At 30.3% G+C, this 12,126-nt stretch overlaps 1 protein-coding gene across 6 annotated transcripts in view; it reads left to right on the forward strand.

The window, feature by feature from the left end:
- The first annotated feature begins 4,476 nt into the window (after window positions 1-4,476).
- The window catches only part of LOC110616674 (187-kDa microtubule-associated protein AIR9), a 36,511-nt gene continuing 28,861 nt past the window's right edge, over window positions 4,477-12,126 (forward strand). For 2 of the 6 annotated variants that reach the window (XR_006351025.1, XR_006351026.1), the window contains exons 1-8: window positions 4,477-4,931; window positions 5,488-6,361; window positions 7,674-7,745; window positions 7,844-7,909; window positions 8,099-8,170; window positions 8,251-8,316; window positions 8,434-8,496; window positions 8,603-8,668. Coding sequence is in view for 4 of the 6 variants with exons in the window: in XM_021759123.2 (XP_021614815.1) it covers window positions 5,531-6,361; window positions 7,674-7,745; window positions 7,844-7,909; window positions 8,099-8,170; window positions 8,251-8,316; window positions 8,434-8,496; window positions 8,603-8,668 (1,236 nt within the window). In the remaining 2 variants the exon portion in view is untranslated. Of the gene's footprint in view, window positions 4,932-5,459; window positions 6,362-7,673; window positions 7,746-7,843; window positions 7,910-8,098; window positions 8,171-8,250; window positions 8,317-8,433; window positions 8,497-8,602; window positions 8,669-12,126 lie in introns of all 6 variants that reach the window. The other 4 variants (XM_021759122.2, XM_021759125.2, XM_021759123.2 and 1 more) reach the window with 3 other exon arrangements.

Genomic DNA, 12,126 nt, shown 5'->3' on the forward strand with positions numbered 1-12,126 from the left:
TCTTCGATTCTATTTATATTCATAATTTCTTCTTCTAATTCTCTTTCTTTTTTTTCTTTATCCTTTTTAGCTAATTGGTATTCTTTCAGGACAGCGGCCATATCCTTCTTAACTTGGGAATAAACTTTCTAACAACCTACAATTTGACCATGTATGTTAGCCAAGTGCAATTTCAATCTTATTATTCCACCTGTGACTTTTTTCCCACATAAATTATAAATCAGTTCTCCTTTTTTCCCTATAGGTGTTGCAAACTTCCACCCAATATCTTCACTTGGTTTACCACCCCCTTGAGTAGAACCAGAACCACTTCCACGAGGCATTTTCAATACAAATATTTAATAACTGTTCATAAAAATTAAAAGATATCAAATGTCAAATACATGGAAGGCAAATATTTTTTTTCATAACTAATATTTTAATTTTAACCTAACTCCATACATTAATTTCTATTTAATACAAATTTTATTTTACTATTTAATATTTAAAGTGTTAAATATAAATATAAATTAAGTAAGTGTTTATCTTTTTTGTCTAAGAATCATTTTCGTAATTATAAATTTAAGATGTTAAATTTAAATTTTTCCTATTTCCCATAATTTTATTGCATGGCTTATTATCTTAATATTTCAATAATTTATACAACTTTTAAAAAAATATATACAATATATTAAAAATATCACATAACATGATAAATTGATATTTCTCACTATTTACATTATTATATTAATAATTTAATAGTTGAATAATTATTCCTACTCAATTCACATAATTTCCATTCCTAAAAATGGAACTCTCTGATTTTGCTTTTCGTTCATTTGGCATATTTGTAGATTTTGGTATATTACTGAATAATTTTATAAAAAAAACTACCTTGTTTTACCAAGAGTTGGAAAATGCCAATATACTCGCAACGTCTAAAAAATATTTAAAAACTTGTTAGAACCAAAAAAATATATGAAATATTTAAAAACTTGTTAGAACCAAAAAAATATACGAAAAATTATCAGAGTTGGAAAAGGTTAAGGAGCTCACACGGATTAAAAAATATTCAGAAACTCGTCATGACTAGAAAAATACACGGAAACCCGTCAAGGCAGAAAAAGGTTAAGGAGCTTAGACAGACTAGAGAATGCTAATGGGCTGGAAAAAATATATGGAAGCCTGACAGAGCTAAAAAATGCTTGAAAGATCTCTAAGAATGGTCAGAGTTGGAGAAAGTCTGGAAACTCATCAAGGTATTATTGTATCGCTCATATCACTTTTTGCTATATAAGATATTGGACTTGACTAGTCGGCAATATAAGTAAGAAGAAAATAAGAACATCATGCACTCAGTCTGGATAGAGACTGACTTGGTTTGACGGACTAAATTAAGGCCGCATGGTCAGTATATTTTACACTTTAGGATCTTGACACATTTCGCGGTCAGGCCATTAGGGAAGGCAAAGCGATGCGAGTATGAAAGGCCAATCTAAACAAACCACATGTTCCAAATCATGAAGACAACTGTCACATTCAAATTTAAAGAATCAAAAATTAATAGGAGATTTCTAATGTCACACAACAATCGCCCAAAAAAGACAGTGAGTTGTCACCATTAGATATGGCTACGTGATGAGAATCTGATAAACCAATACGCAGTTTCACCCCTAGAAAAGAATATACGAATGACTATAATGCCCGAAACCGAGATAAAAGAAAATCTGGACGCTTCATGTCGGCCTTAAACCAGTTTAGTTCGTCACGACTCGCCCTTCAGTTACAGGGCGAGGTCAGCAGGTATTTTTTACACCTGCAATAACAGAATTCTCGATCAATTAGCCAGCGAGATCTTTTACCAATGAGCTAGCTATATCATTGCCAAAATTATAAGAAATATTATATTTATATTCATTTTATTACAGTATGAAATAAGAACAATCATAAAGGCAAATATATACTATTCTCTTACACTGTTTAAATTCTAAGTAATTTATTACATTCGTTTTACTCTCTCGCATACTAACACAAGTGTCATAATGGCTGTTGTGTTTACTATCTTAAGTTCTCTTTATTGCAGGCAGGGTATTAAAGTTATGTAACGGTATCAAGGGGGGCCGTTACCCGTTAGGCCGTTACCCAATAGCCCCCCCTTGAATTGCGTCCGTAACGGCCGTTACCGATAGTGTTGTAACGGTAACGGCCGTTACTTTATCCCAACACAAAATTCAGAATTTCAGAGAATATATTCAGGCCAGCTATGTATTGAATTTGACCACTTTTGTCCCTCTTCTCCAGCAACCAGCACAGCAGAAACCCAGATACTCATTTTGCAACTAAAATTTCCAACTTTCTCTTCCTTTTCTCTCAAATATCTCAATCTCAAGCTTCCCTAAACATTTATCATTTACAATTACAAGCTTAAATCTACCATTAACTACCTCATTTCAAGGCAATTTCTTATAAAAGGTGAGTTAATATTTCTGTATATTTTTACTTTTAGATTTCAGAGTTGCTGTAATTTTTTTTTTTAATTTTTGTAGATTAAATTTGTAGTTTTGGGTTAAAAATATTATTTGAGCTATTAATTTGTCCGATCTATAAAGATTGTATGGTTTTTGTTAGTTTAGACTATTTTTCAGAAATTATTATAAAATTAAATTAATTTTAGTTATTATATTTTATTTTTGTTTCATTTTTGTGGATTAAAGTGTTAGATTTAAGTTAAATTAATAGTGTATTTTTACTTTCAGAATTCAAAGGAATAAGAGCTGCTGTATTTTTTTTAAAACAATTTTATAGATTAAATTTATAGTTTTGAGTTAAAAATATATTTTGAGACTATTAATTTGTCCGATCTATGAATTATATGGTTTTTGTTAGTTTAGTTTAGACTATTTTTCATAAATTATTACGAAATTAAATTATTTTTAGTTGCTGTATTTTTTTGTTTAACTTTTATTGATTAAAGTATTAGTTTTGAGTTAAATTAATAGTGGTAGAATAAGACTCGTAGTTTGACAATTAAAATTTTCATATTTTAATTTGTCATAATTATAATTAAAAAAATTAAATTAAAATTATAAAAATTAATGATAAATTATAATATAATCCTTATTTTAGATTATTAAATTCAACTAGTCTAAAATTAATAACAAATAAAACACCAAAAACAAATATGACACTTCATGATTTAATTTAAATTTTTGAATATTAAAAATATATGAAAATTTTTAAAAATTCGGAGTTAGAGCAATGCTCCTCACAAAGGCTACATGGCTTTTTATCATATATTGACCGTGTGGAAGGAGGATAATTTAGTATTTTCAACCTTTATTAAATTTAATTTTAATTAACGGCAGAAAAACTTGAAAAATAAATATAATTCTAATTAAACTTTATACTTAAATGGATTAAATAAGTTAATTTAAAATATTTTTATCAATTAAACTCTTATAATTTTTAATATAAAATTATTTTTAATAATAAAATATTATTTTTTAATTTTAAATTATTTACTATTTTATGTATTTTTAAAATTTTCATATATATTAAAATATAAAAATTTTTGATATTTCAAATTAAAAAAATATTTCGTTATTATAAAAATAGTATTATATTAAGTTATGACTTATTTAACTCTTAAAAAGAGTATATAAATTTAATTAATTAACAAATTAAATTAAAATTATTTACCTCTAAATAAAAATATAAGAGCTTAATTGAAATTATTTTCTAAAAATGAATAAATAGCTGAAATTAAAATTTATTGATTTTTTAATAATAAAAAAGTTCAAATCAGCCAAGTCTGATCCAATAAAATAAAACTATGAAATCTTACCTTTAAATTTAAATAAGTCACAATCTATTAAAATATTATTTTTAATAATAAAATATGCATTTTGTAATTTGAAATATCAAATTTTAATATTTTTAATTAAAATAAAAAGCAGAATACAAAATGCTAAATAATTTTAACATTTAAAATAATGAAAAGTATTTTTTTTGTTTTAAAAAATATTTTTTTTAGAAAATAACTTATTTAGACTTAAATGATAAAATTGAGCTATTTAGGGTGTAATGTGTGTATATATATATATATATTTAAGGGAATTACTATAAAGTTCATTTATAGAAAATTTATTAATTTATTGTTATTTTAAAATCATTAAAAATTCACTTTATTCAAAATTTCTATTAAATAAAATATTAATCTATTTATTATAGCTTTAATTATTAAATAATATATATAGTAAAAATTATAAAAATTAAAATATTTATATATGAAAATTATAAAAATTAAATAATACAAATAATTTAAGACAATAATAATCTTTTTGCAGAAGAAGTAAAAAATTTAAATTTTATAATAAAATAAACTATTTAATTTTATAAAAAATTTAGAGACATTTTTTTTTCTATTTTTTAATGTAGGAACAAAACTCGGGATAGCGGCAAAATTTTAGAATTCACCCTAATTTAAACGACAAAACGCTCACTCTTACTCACTTCTTCACTCTCTCTCTCTACTTTTCCGCTTCCTCCACTTTTTTCCTCATCCTTTCCTCGCTCTTACCTCATTCTCTCTTGCTTTTCTCTGCTTTTCGCCACGCTTTCATCGTACAATCACAATCTCTCCATCGCTTCGAGTTTCTGTTCCCAGATTTTTAAACCCTAATCAGAGGCAATGCCGTTTCTGTTTTTGTCTTTCAATTTTACTGGCTTCTGTTTCTGTTTCTAGATCTACTTCACTGTCCCCCCACTAAACCCCTTTTCTCAAATTTTGAGCTTTCAGTGTTTTCTCTTTCTTATGTCATTTCACACTGTTTGCACTTAGATCGAGAGCGTGGGAGCTTGGATTCTTGCTAAACAACCTGCATTTCGTGCCAGATCCAAGTACGAGTGCGCCTTCGAGAGAGAGTTCTCGTAATTGTATCCCTTTTGAAATCGTGAGTACTTGTTTGCTTATTTATTTATTTTTCGTGGTTTTCTTTGTGGAGCGGCTGTACCTGCATTATACTCTGTTTTGGTCGTTGGAAGTAGTGACTATATATATATATGTATATATAAATATAACTTTCGGTTTTTGGATAGTAGAGATTGAAAATGACTCCTTAACTAAAATTAGTGTTGGTAGTGGTAGCATTAGTTGTATTGCGTGATAATAATTGGGGGCTTCTTTTAAAGTTTGTAAATGCGTTAACATGTTAAAATTAAGCTATTCTGTCTTATTTTTCTTCTTTTCGTCACTTCACAACAACCCAAGCTGAATATTTCTTTGCTTCATTGCTCAGAAAACTGAAGCAAACATTTTAGGGAAGTGGTATCTCTTCCTGCCTTTTCAATTAACACACATTGTTATTGTCTTGCTACTGTTGACATCTTTAGGATGCAACTTTCTTCATTCTTCGTGCTTTTCAACTTTTTGTCATCTGAGGAAGTTTGATTCTTTACCAAAATATCACTTGAAATTTTAGATTTCTTGTTTTGTGATGGCTGAATCAGGTTACTTGTGCTAGATTTATGAGCACAAGCTCTTTAACTTATAATGGAGGAACCATCAGTGCCATCTATCGAAGAGCTGGTGACGAAGGTTCAAAATTCAGTGGAAGAATCCTCTGTTACTTCAGTGGAGACCAAGAAGAAGGTTACAAAAACGACTAAACCTACTATTGCTGCAACCTCAAGCCTCTTAGCTCCAACTGGTTCTATTAGAAAGAAAACTGAACCAAAAAGCAGTTTGCATTCAAGTTCAAATGTGACCAAAACAAGTTTACCTGCTTCATCTCCTAATTTAAATTCAGTTCCAGGGGCAAGAAGAAATAGTACTGGAGGAGTGGTAGAGAAATCATCTACAATAAAAAAGCGAAATAGTGTTGCTAATGTCACAGGCAAAAAAGCTACTTCTGCATCAGATCCAGTTAGGCTGTCTCTTCCAGAGCTTAGAAGAAGTTCCTTGCCTTCAGCTTCTACGAAATCGCTAACTCTTTCAAGTGTTTCAGAGGCTAGGAAAATGCTCCCTGTGTCACTTAAGGATAATAGTTTAAGGTCATCCACGGGGTCTAGTATAAGTAAGTCTGAGAGTTCCAAGAAACCTTCAATTAAGCCGACATTGTCGGTCTCTTCCTCCTCAAAAAGGCTTCCTTCTACATCATTGGACAGTGCTGGCAGTCGTGTGAGTAGGAAGACAGTTTCACAGGTTTCTTCACCATCAGCTAGCTCCCCTTCAGTCTCTAGTGGATTGAGAACTGGGTCTTTGTCAACATCTCTGGACAGAAGTTCTAATTTGTCTGGACGTAGAAGGATGGGCACTCCTGAAAGCCGAGATTCTCGATTCATTGTTCTTCCGCAGGTGGAGATTAAGGCCGGTGATGATGTGGTAAGTAGCCATATTATTATCATTAGATCTTTAAATGCTGATTTTACTGTACAGAATCATTATTTTGGATTTAATGTATAGTCCAAGAATGCTTATGTGATTGTAGCAATCTTGTTCTCCCTGAAGGGTTGTAAAACTGAAGGAGTAAGTTGTCTTTTAGGTCTTTCATGTCTTTATTTTGAGCTGCTTGTTTCCTTTATATGTGCCTTTATTTTTTATTTATTTTTTTTGCAAACACCCAGTACTTCACATAATTATTGAATATCAATGCAATTGATCACTTGAAATTTCTCATTTCAGTGTTTTGCAATTCTAAGTTTTATTGTCCTTATAGATACAGTCTAGAATTGGTTTAAATTTACCTATATAAATCAAGTAATCAGCTATGTTGACCAAATGTCTAGTGCTTCTCTATCTAAGATTTCTTGAATGCTCCCCCATTCCACACTGAAAATAAAGGGAAGTGGTTGCAAACATATTGTCTAGACAATTTCATTCTGATCGTTGCCATTTAAAGCATATCCTCCGGTGCTTTGTAGTCCTTTTACTCCCTCTGTCCTGTAATTTTTGTCCACTTTGTTTACTTTGCTTTTTCACATATTATATTGAGATAAATAATTTTTATATTAACTTCTCAATTATACCCATATTAAGCACATTAAATTTTATTAAATACCGAGAGATGTTTTGTGAGGTCTCTTGGAAATAAGATAAAATTAAATAGGGTTATAATAGTCAATTTATATATTACTATAGTTTAGAAAAAGCAAAGCGGATAATATTTTTGGGATAACTAAAAAAGAAAAGGTGGACAAAAATTATGGGATGGAGGGAGAATTATTTTTTGAGGCTTGTGGCCATATTGAACTTGGGATCAAACCCAAAAGAAACAAAAATGTAATATGTTAAAGATGAACTGATTATACATTCTTGAGAGCAACTATAAATCAGCTATTGGTAGCCGTATATCATCAACCAAATTTCACCTTACAGAATCGAAAAGGGTTCGTGGACTATCAAAAGAAGCTTAATGGGAGAAACAAAGAAAATTGACAGCAATTTCCACAATTATGATATTGTGCATCTGAATTTTATTTCGGAGATTCATATATAGAAGAAATGGTGTAGTAGCTTCTTGGCAAATCATGATATTAGAGCCTTTAAGTGCTATCTGAATAGTTTTATGCTTTCAAAGTTTCAAGTATATTTGATCAACCTTCTCTTTGTTGCTCCATTTCTTTTCCCTCTACTCCCTTATTTTATTTTTCAACCTTTTTATTCTTTCCTCACAAATGCTTTCTGATTGGATCAGAGATTGGATCTTAGGGGTCACAGAGTTCGTAGTCTTAATGCTAGTGGGTTGAACTTGTCGCCAAATCTAGAGGTAAACATATTCCATGCAGATAATGCTTACATATAGTGAACTATGAAGTGGAGAGTATTTTCTTCCTATTCTATTCCACTGATACTCTTGTTTGATAGTTTGTGTATCTCAGAGACAATCTTTTATCTACATTGGAAGGAATTGGGATACTGAAGCGGGTGAAGGTTTGTTGTGTGATAATGCATAAATCTTTGTTCTTGTTTTTCACTCTTGACAAAATTTTCCATGAATTAAACAACCTTTGAATCGATGAAGTTTCAAATGTCTAATGCCATATGTTAGGCATGCCCTTTATTTCCAAACCTTTGCTAATAAAAATTCAGTAATTGATCATTCTTACTGGTTTCTGCTAGGTCCTTGATTTGAGTTTCAATGAGTTTAAGGGGCCTGGGTTCGAACCTCTTGAAAATTGCAAGGCTTTACAGGTTTGTTGTTGAAATATGAAAACATGCTTTAGCTTGTAATGTTCTATGCATTGAGATGCTGATATATTTATAACCTGTAGCAACTTTATCTTGCTGGTAACCAAATCACATCACTTGTAAGTCTTCCTCAGCTTCCTAACTTGGAGGTAAGCCTTCAGTGGGTTTCATGTGTGCTGATCAATTATTTTTGTCCATGATTTACAAGTGACTTCTAACTTCTAAGTTCATACTCCAAATAATTATGCTTTTATATTTGGTTGTAGTTTCTCTCTGTTGCTCAAAATAAATTGAAGTCACTTTCAATGGCAAGTCAACCTAGACTACAGGTTTTGTTTCTTTTATTTTCTTTTCTTTTCTTTTTTTTCAATACATGCCTGCTTAGATTGATTAAATCAATATTTTAAATATTTTACTATCCCCCCGGTGTTGTAGGTATTAGCTGCCAGCAAAAACAAAATAACAACTCTAAAGGGTTTCCCATATCTACCGGTCCTTGAGGTTAGTTTTATGCTTTCAAATTCCATTCTTCCACATCTGTCCTGTGCTGCCTAGTTATGGAAGTTGATGGCTTTTTTTTCATTATTTAATTTTTATTTTTTTTAAATATATTTAAAAAAATGTGTTGCTATTGTTTTAATTATATTAAAGCCTTGAAAATCTAAGAAAATATTCACTATGAATGTTGATGGGTTTCAATAAACACTGAGATCTGAAGGACATGAGAAGCATAGATTTTATGGGAAGGGTCATTGTTACATGTCCTCTTTTTAAATCATTTCTCACTGTAATTAATAATATATGGTCCATCTTTTTACTTCTTTGTTATTTAGAGAGAGAATTTTTATGAAAGCTTTTTTAGGATAGGTGCAATTTTTGTTTGGACAACTTGGAGGTTCTAGTTTTGTATTTCTCTTTAGCTTTCCTCAATCCTAATATTGTAAAGTTTTATTTTGTTGAAAACTTGTGATCCTTTGTACCTGTTTTGTTGCTTATTGGCTTTCATCAATTAACAACAAATTTCATTTACAAGTTGAGCAATCCAACAATTTGAAAGTGCAAGTCTGAAAAAAGGTAAACAATTAAATATAAATTTATTGATATTGTATGTAAAAGAGGATTGCATATGTAATGAGTTGGAAAAAGTTTGTTGTGCGAAAAAATAAAAAAGTTTGTTATAATAAAATAAAATCAAGCATCTTCTCATAACCAAGTTTGTCACAAGTGAGGTGATCATTTTTGTCAATACTTCTCAAATACACATGGACCATCTTACTCCAGTCTAAATAATTTGCCCTATTGAATTTGTCTTCAATGATTTTTGTCATTGCTGAAATTACATATGGTAAGCAGACTTACTATCTGCCATTTTTATGAATCGCTAGAATAAGGCCGCAAATGACAAATTTATTCAGTAGTCAATGTAACAAACATAATTCCAAAGGTGCTAACAGAGCTTTATGAATTTTAGTGACCAAAAAGAAGAAACAACAGCACCAAAATAACCAAAAGAAACAAAATCAAACAAATAGAAATGCAACAACATTGAAGTAACTAAAAAACAAGCAAAAAACAAAATTAGCAAGTGATTCTCAAGGTTTTGATAAATAGATAGGACCATAGCTCATTGAGATAAAATCCCCTCAAGTCAACCAAGTATTAGAAAACAAAAGGCGAAATGGTTGCGAGAAAATGTTGCATGCAGCAGCGTGTGTATTGGCAGCCAATCTCTTGTCCTTTGGTGGCCCATTTTGACTGAAAGTTAGTCTTTGGCATAGCTTCTGGAGTGGGTTGTGACACTAGAGTGTAATACCATATGGATTACCTACTGTTTTGACTATTGATGCAAAGAGAGAGACTTGGGTTTATCTACGAGAAACTAGGATTTTCTTACTTCAAAGGCTCTGATACCATTGTATGTATGAGATGGATATTCAGTGATGCTATTTGTGAGAGGATTGGTACAAATATGTAATTTTCCTAACTTAGCAGGAACTCAAATCTGTGAGATTGAGTTAATTGCCTATCAGTTATAGTATCAACTAATAAACTATATAAGGAATATGACATTGACATTAACTAGGAATATATGAGGTTGACTTTCCTTAATGATTTTGAACTTAGTCACTATGACACTCAAACGTTTTATAAATAATTATGCAAAAGTGACACAAGCATATAGAGAGAAGAGAGATAGGATTTGGAGGGTGGGTTATTTTTAGCTTGTGAAGGATCAACATTTTGCATAATAAGTCTTTATAAAATAATTCAACATATTAAATATAGTTCTTATAAAACCTTAGATTTCTTAAAATCTTTACACAACAATAGCACAAACACATTGAGGGCGGAAATAATGTCACGGTGGTTGGGACGACAATATACTCCAAGCCTTATTGTACCATCTTATTCTACATTCTTTTTTGCCACAACAAGTAATAGTTGTAATTTCTTCGGTTTTACTTTTGAAACATTTCTTCCATATTAGCTTATATATTCTAAACTTTTGTACGGCTTCAACCCCCTTCAATTTAAGCTGCATTTAGCGTTGGTTCGGCCGATGGTATGCTACATGGTTGTAGTATAGCATGACTGTTGCACAAGTAAGTTGATTAAAAATAAATGTGAAACCAAATTAAGAAAAATATTGAGGCATGATTAAAATCAAAAGTGAAGCAAATTATAAAAAATCTATAGGGACATAAAATTCTTTATTTCAAGTATCAATAGCATACCTCAACGTAATCTCTCATCTCACATGTAGTCTTGTTTGGAAACCTACCATAAGGGTGATCATCCACCTCTACTACAATATATAAACATATGAAAAAAATTGAGTGCAGTTGAACTTAATATGTCTGGATTGCACAACACAGTTTTTTATGCATTGATTGAAAAATTATAAAAAATTGCCATTTTCAATTTTTTTGGCACTATGGATTTAGCCAATTCATATATTTGATCAATAATCGAATGAATATCCATTGACATTAAGTTTAGTTCTTGATATACAATGTGTATTAGAAATCGTTAACAAAAAAAATCCAATGAACAATAATATTCAAAGGCAAGATAGATAGTATTATTTACCCTACATAAAATACTATTTTCGAGGCATGATATTTTATTTTTGTACCTTCTTCAAACTATGGAGGTACAAAATAAGGGTAGAATAGAGTTGCAAGATGTCAGGCAAAAATAGTTGTAATATAAATAATAGATAGTTCTTAGTTTGCAACTCATGATTCTCATTATTTCTATAATTTAGAAGTGTTTCAAAGGAAATTTGGGAAACATTAAGGGTACCCTCGTACTGCAAATAATTTTGACTAAATCTCTATGAGTTTCCTCACTCTTGTGATAGCTTCCCCATTTTGTCTAAAGGGTACCAAATTTCCTCTAAACTCGTATTCAGTTTATCCTTCTATTATAAATTCATTATTTGACAAATCAAACCTATCAAGAAAAGTTTCTAGTAGATGAATATTTTGTATGCAACTCTTGACATAATCCATCATTTGTAAGATTTGTGTGGTTGAGCTTTTGCATCAGATAAGGAGTTGCATATATGATACTCATCTGTTAGAAGCTTTTTTATGGGTTTGATTCCTCAGTTGATGGATTTTGGATGGGAAGGATAAATTGCATTTTACTTCTAATGATATTTGATGTATTTTAGGCATTATTTTCTATACATGGAAAGCTGTCATAGGAGTAGAGGAAGCTCCTAAAGTTGTAGTTAGATGTTATCAATTATAGTTTCTCTGAAATTTCTTTTAAAAATCTTATAAATCATAAAAATAGTGAAAATCCTGAGTTGTATGTTAGGGCTTTTCTACTCTTTACATTAGCAACCTTGGTTTTGCTTGACATTTAAGGGAGTTCTATGCTTGGGGAGCAATAGTTATTGCCATGAGCTTTATAAGAATATGTGTAAAAGTGGTGTGAAAGATCTAATG

Source organism: Manihot esculenta, chromosome 6, assembly GCF_001659605.2.
Source record: "Manihot esculenta cultivar AM560-2 chromosome 6, M.esculenta_v8, whole genome shotgun sequence".
Classification (NCBI taxonomy): Eukaryota; Viridiplantae; Streptophyta; class Magnoliopsida; order Malpighiales; family Euphorbiaceae; genus Manihot; species Manihot esculenta.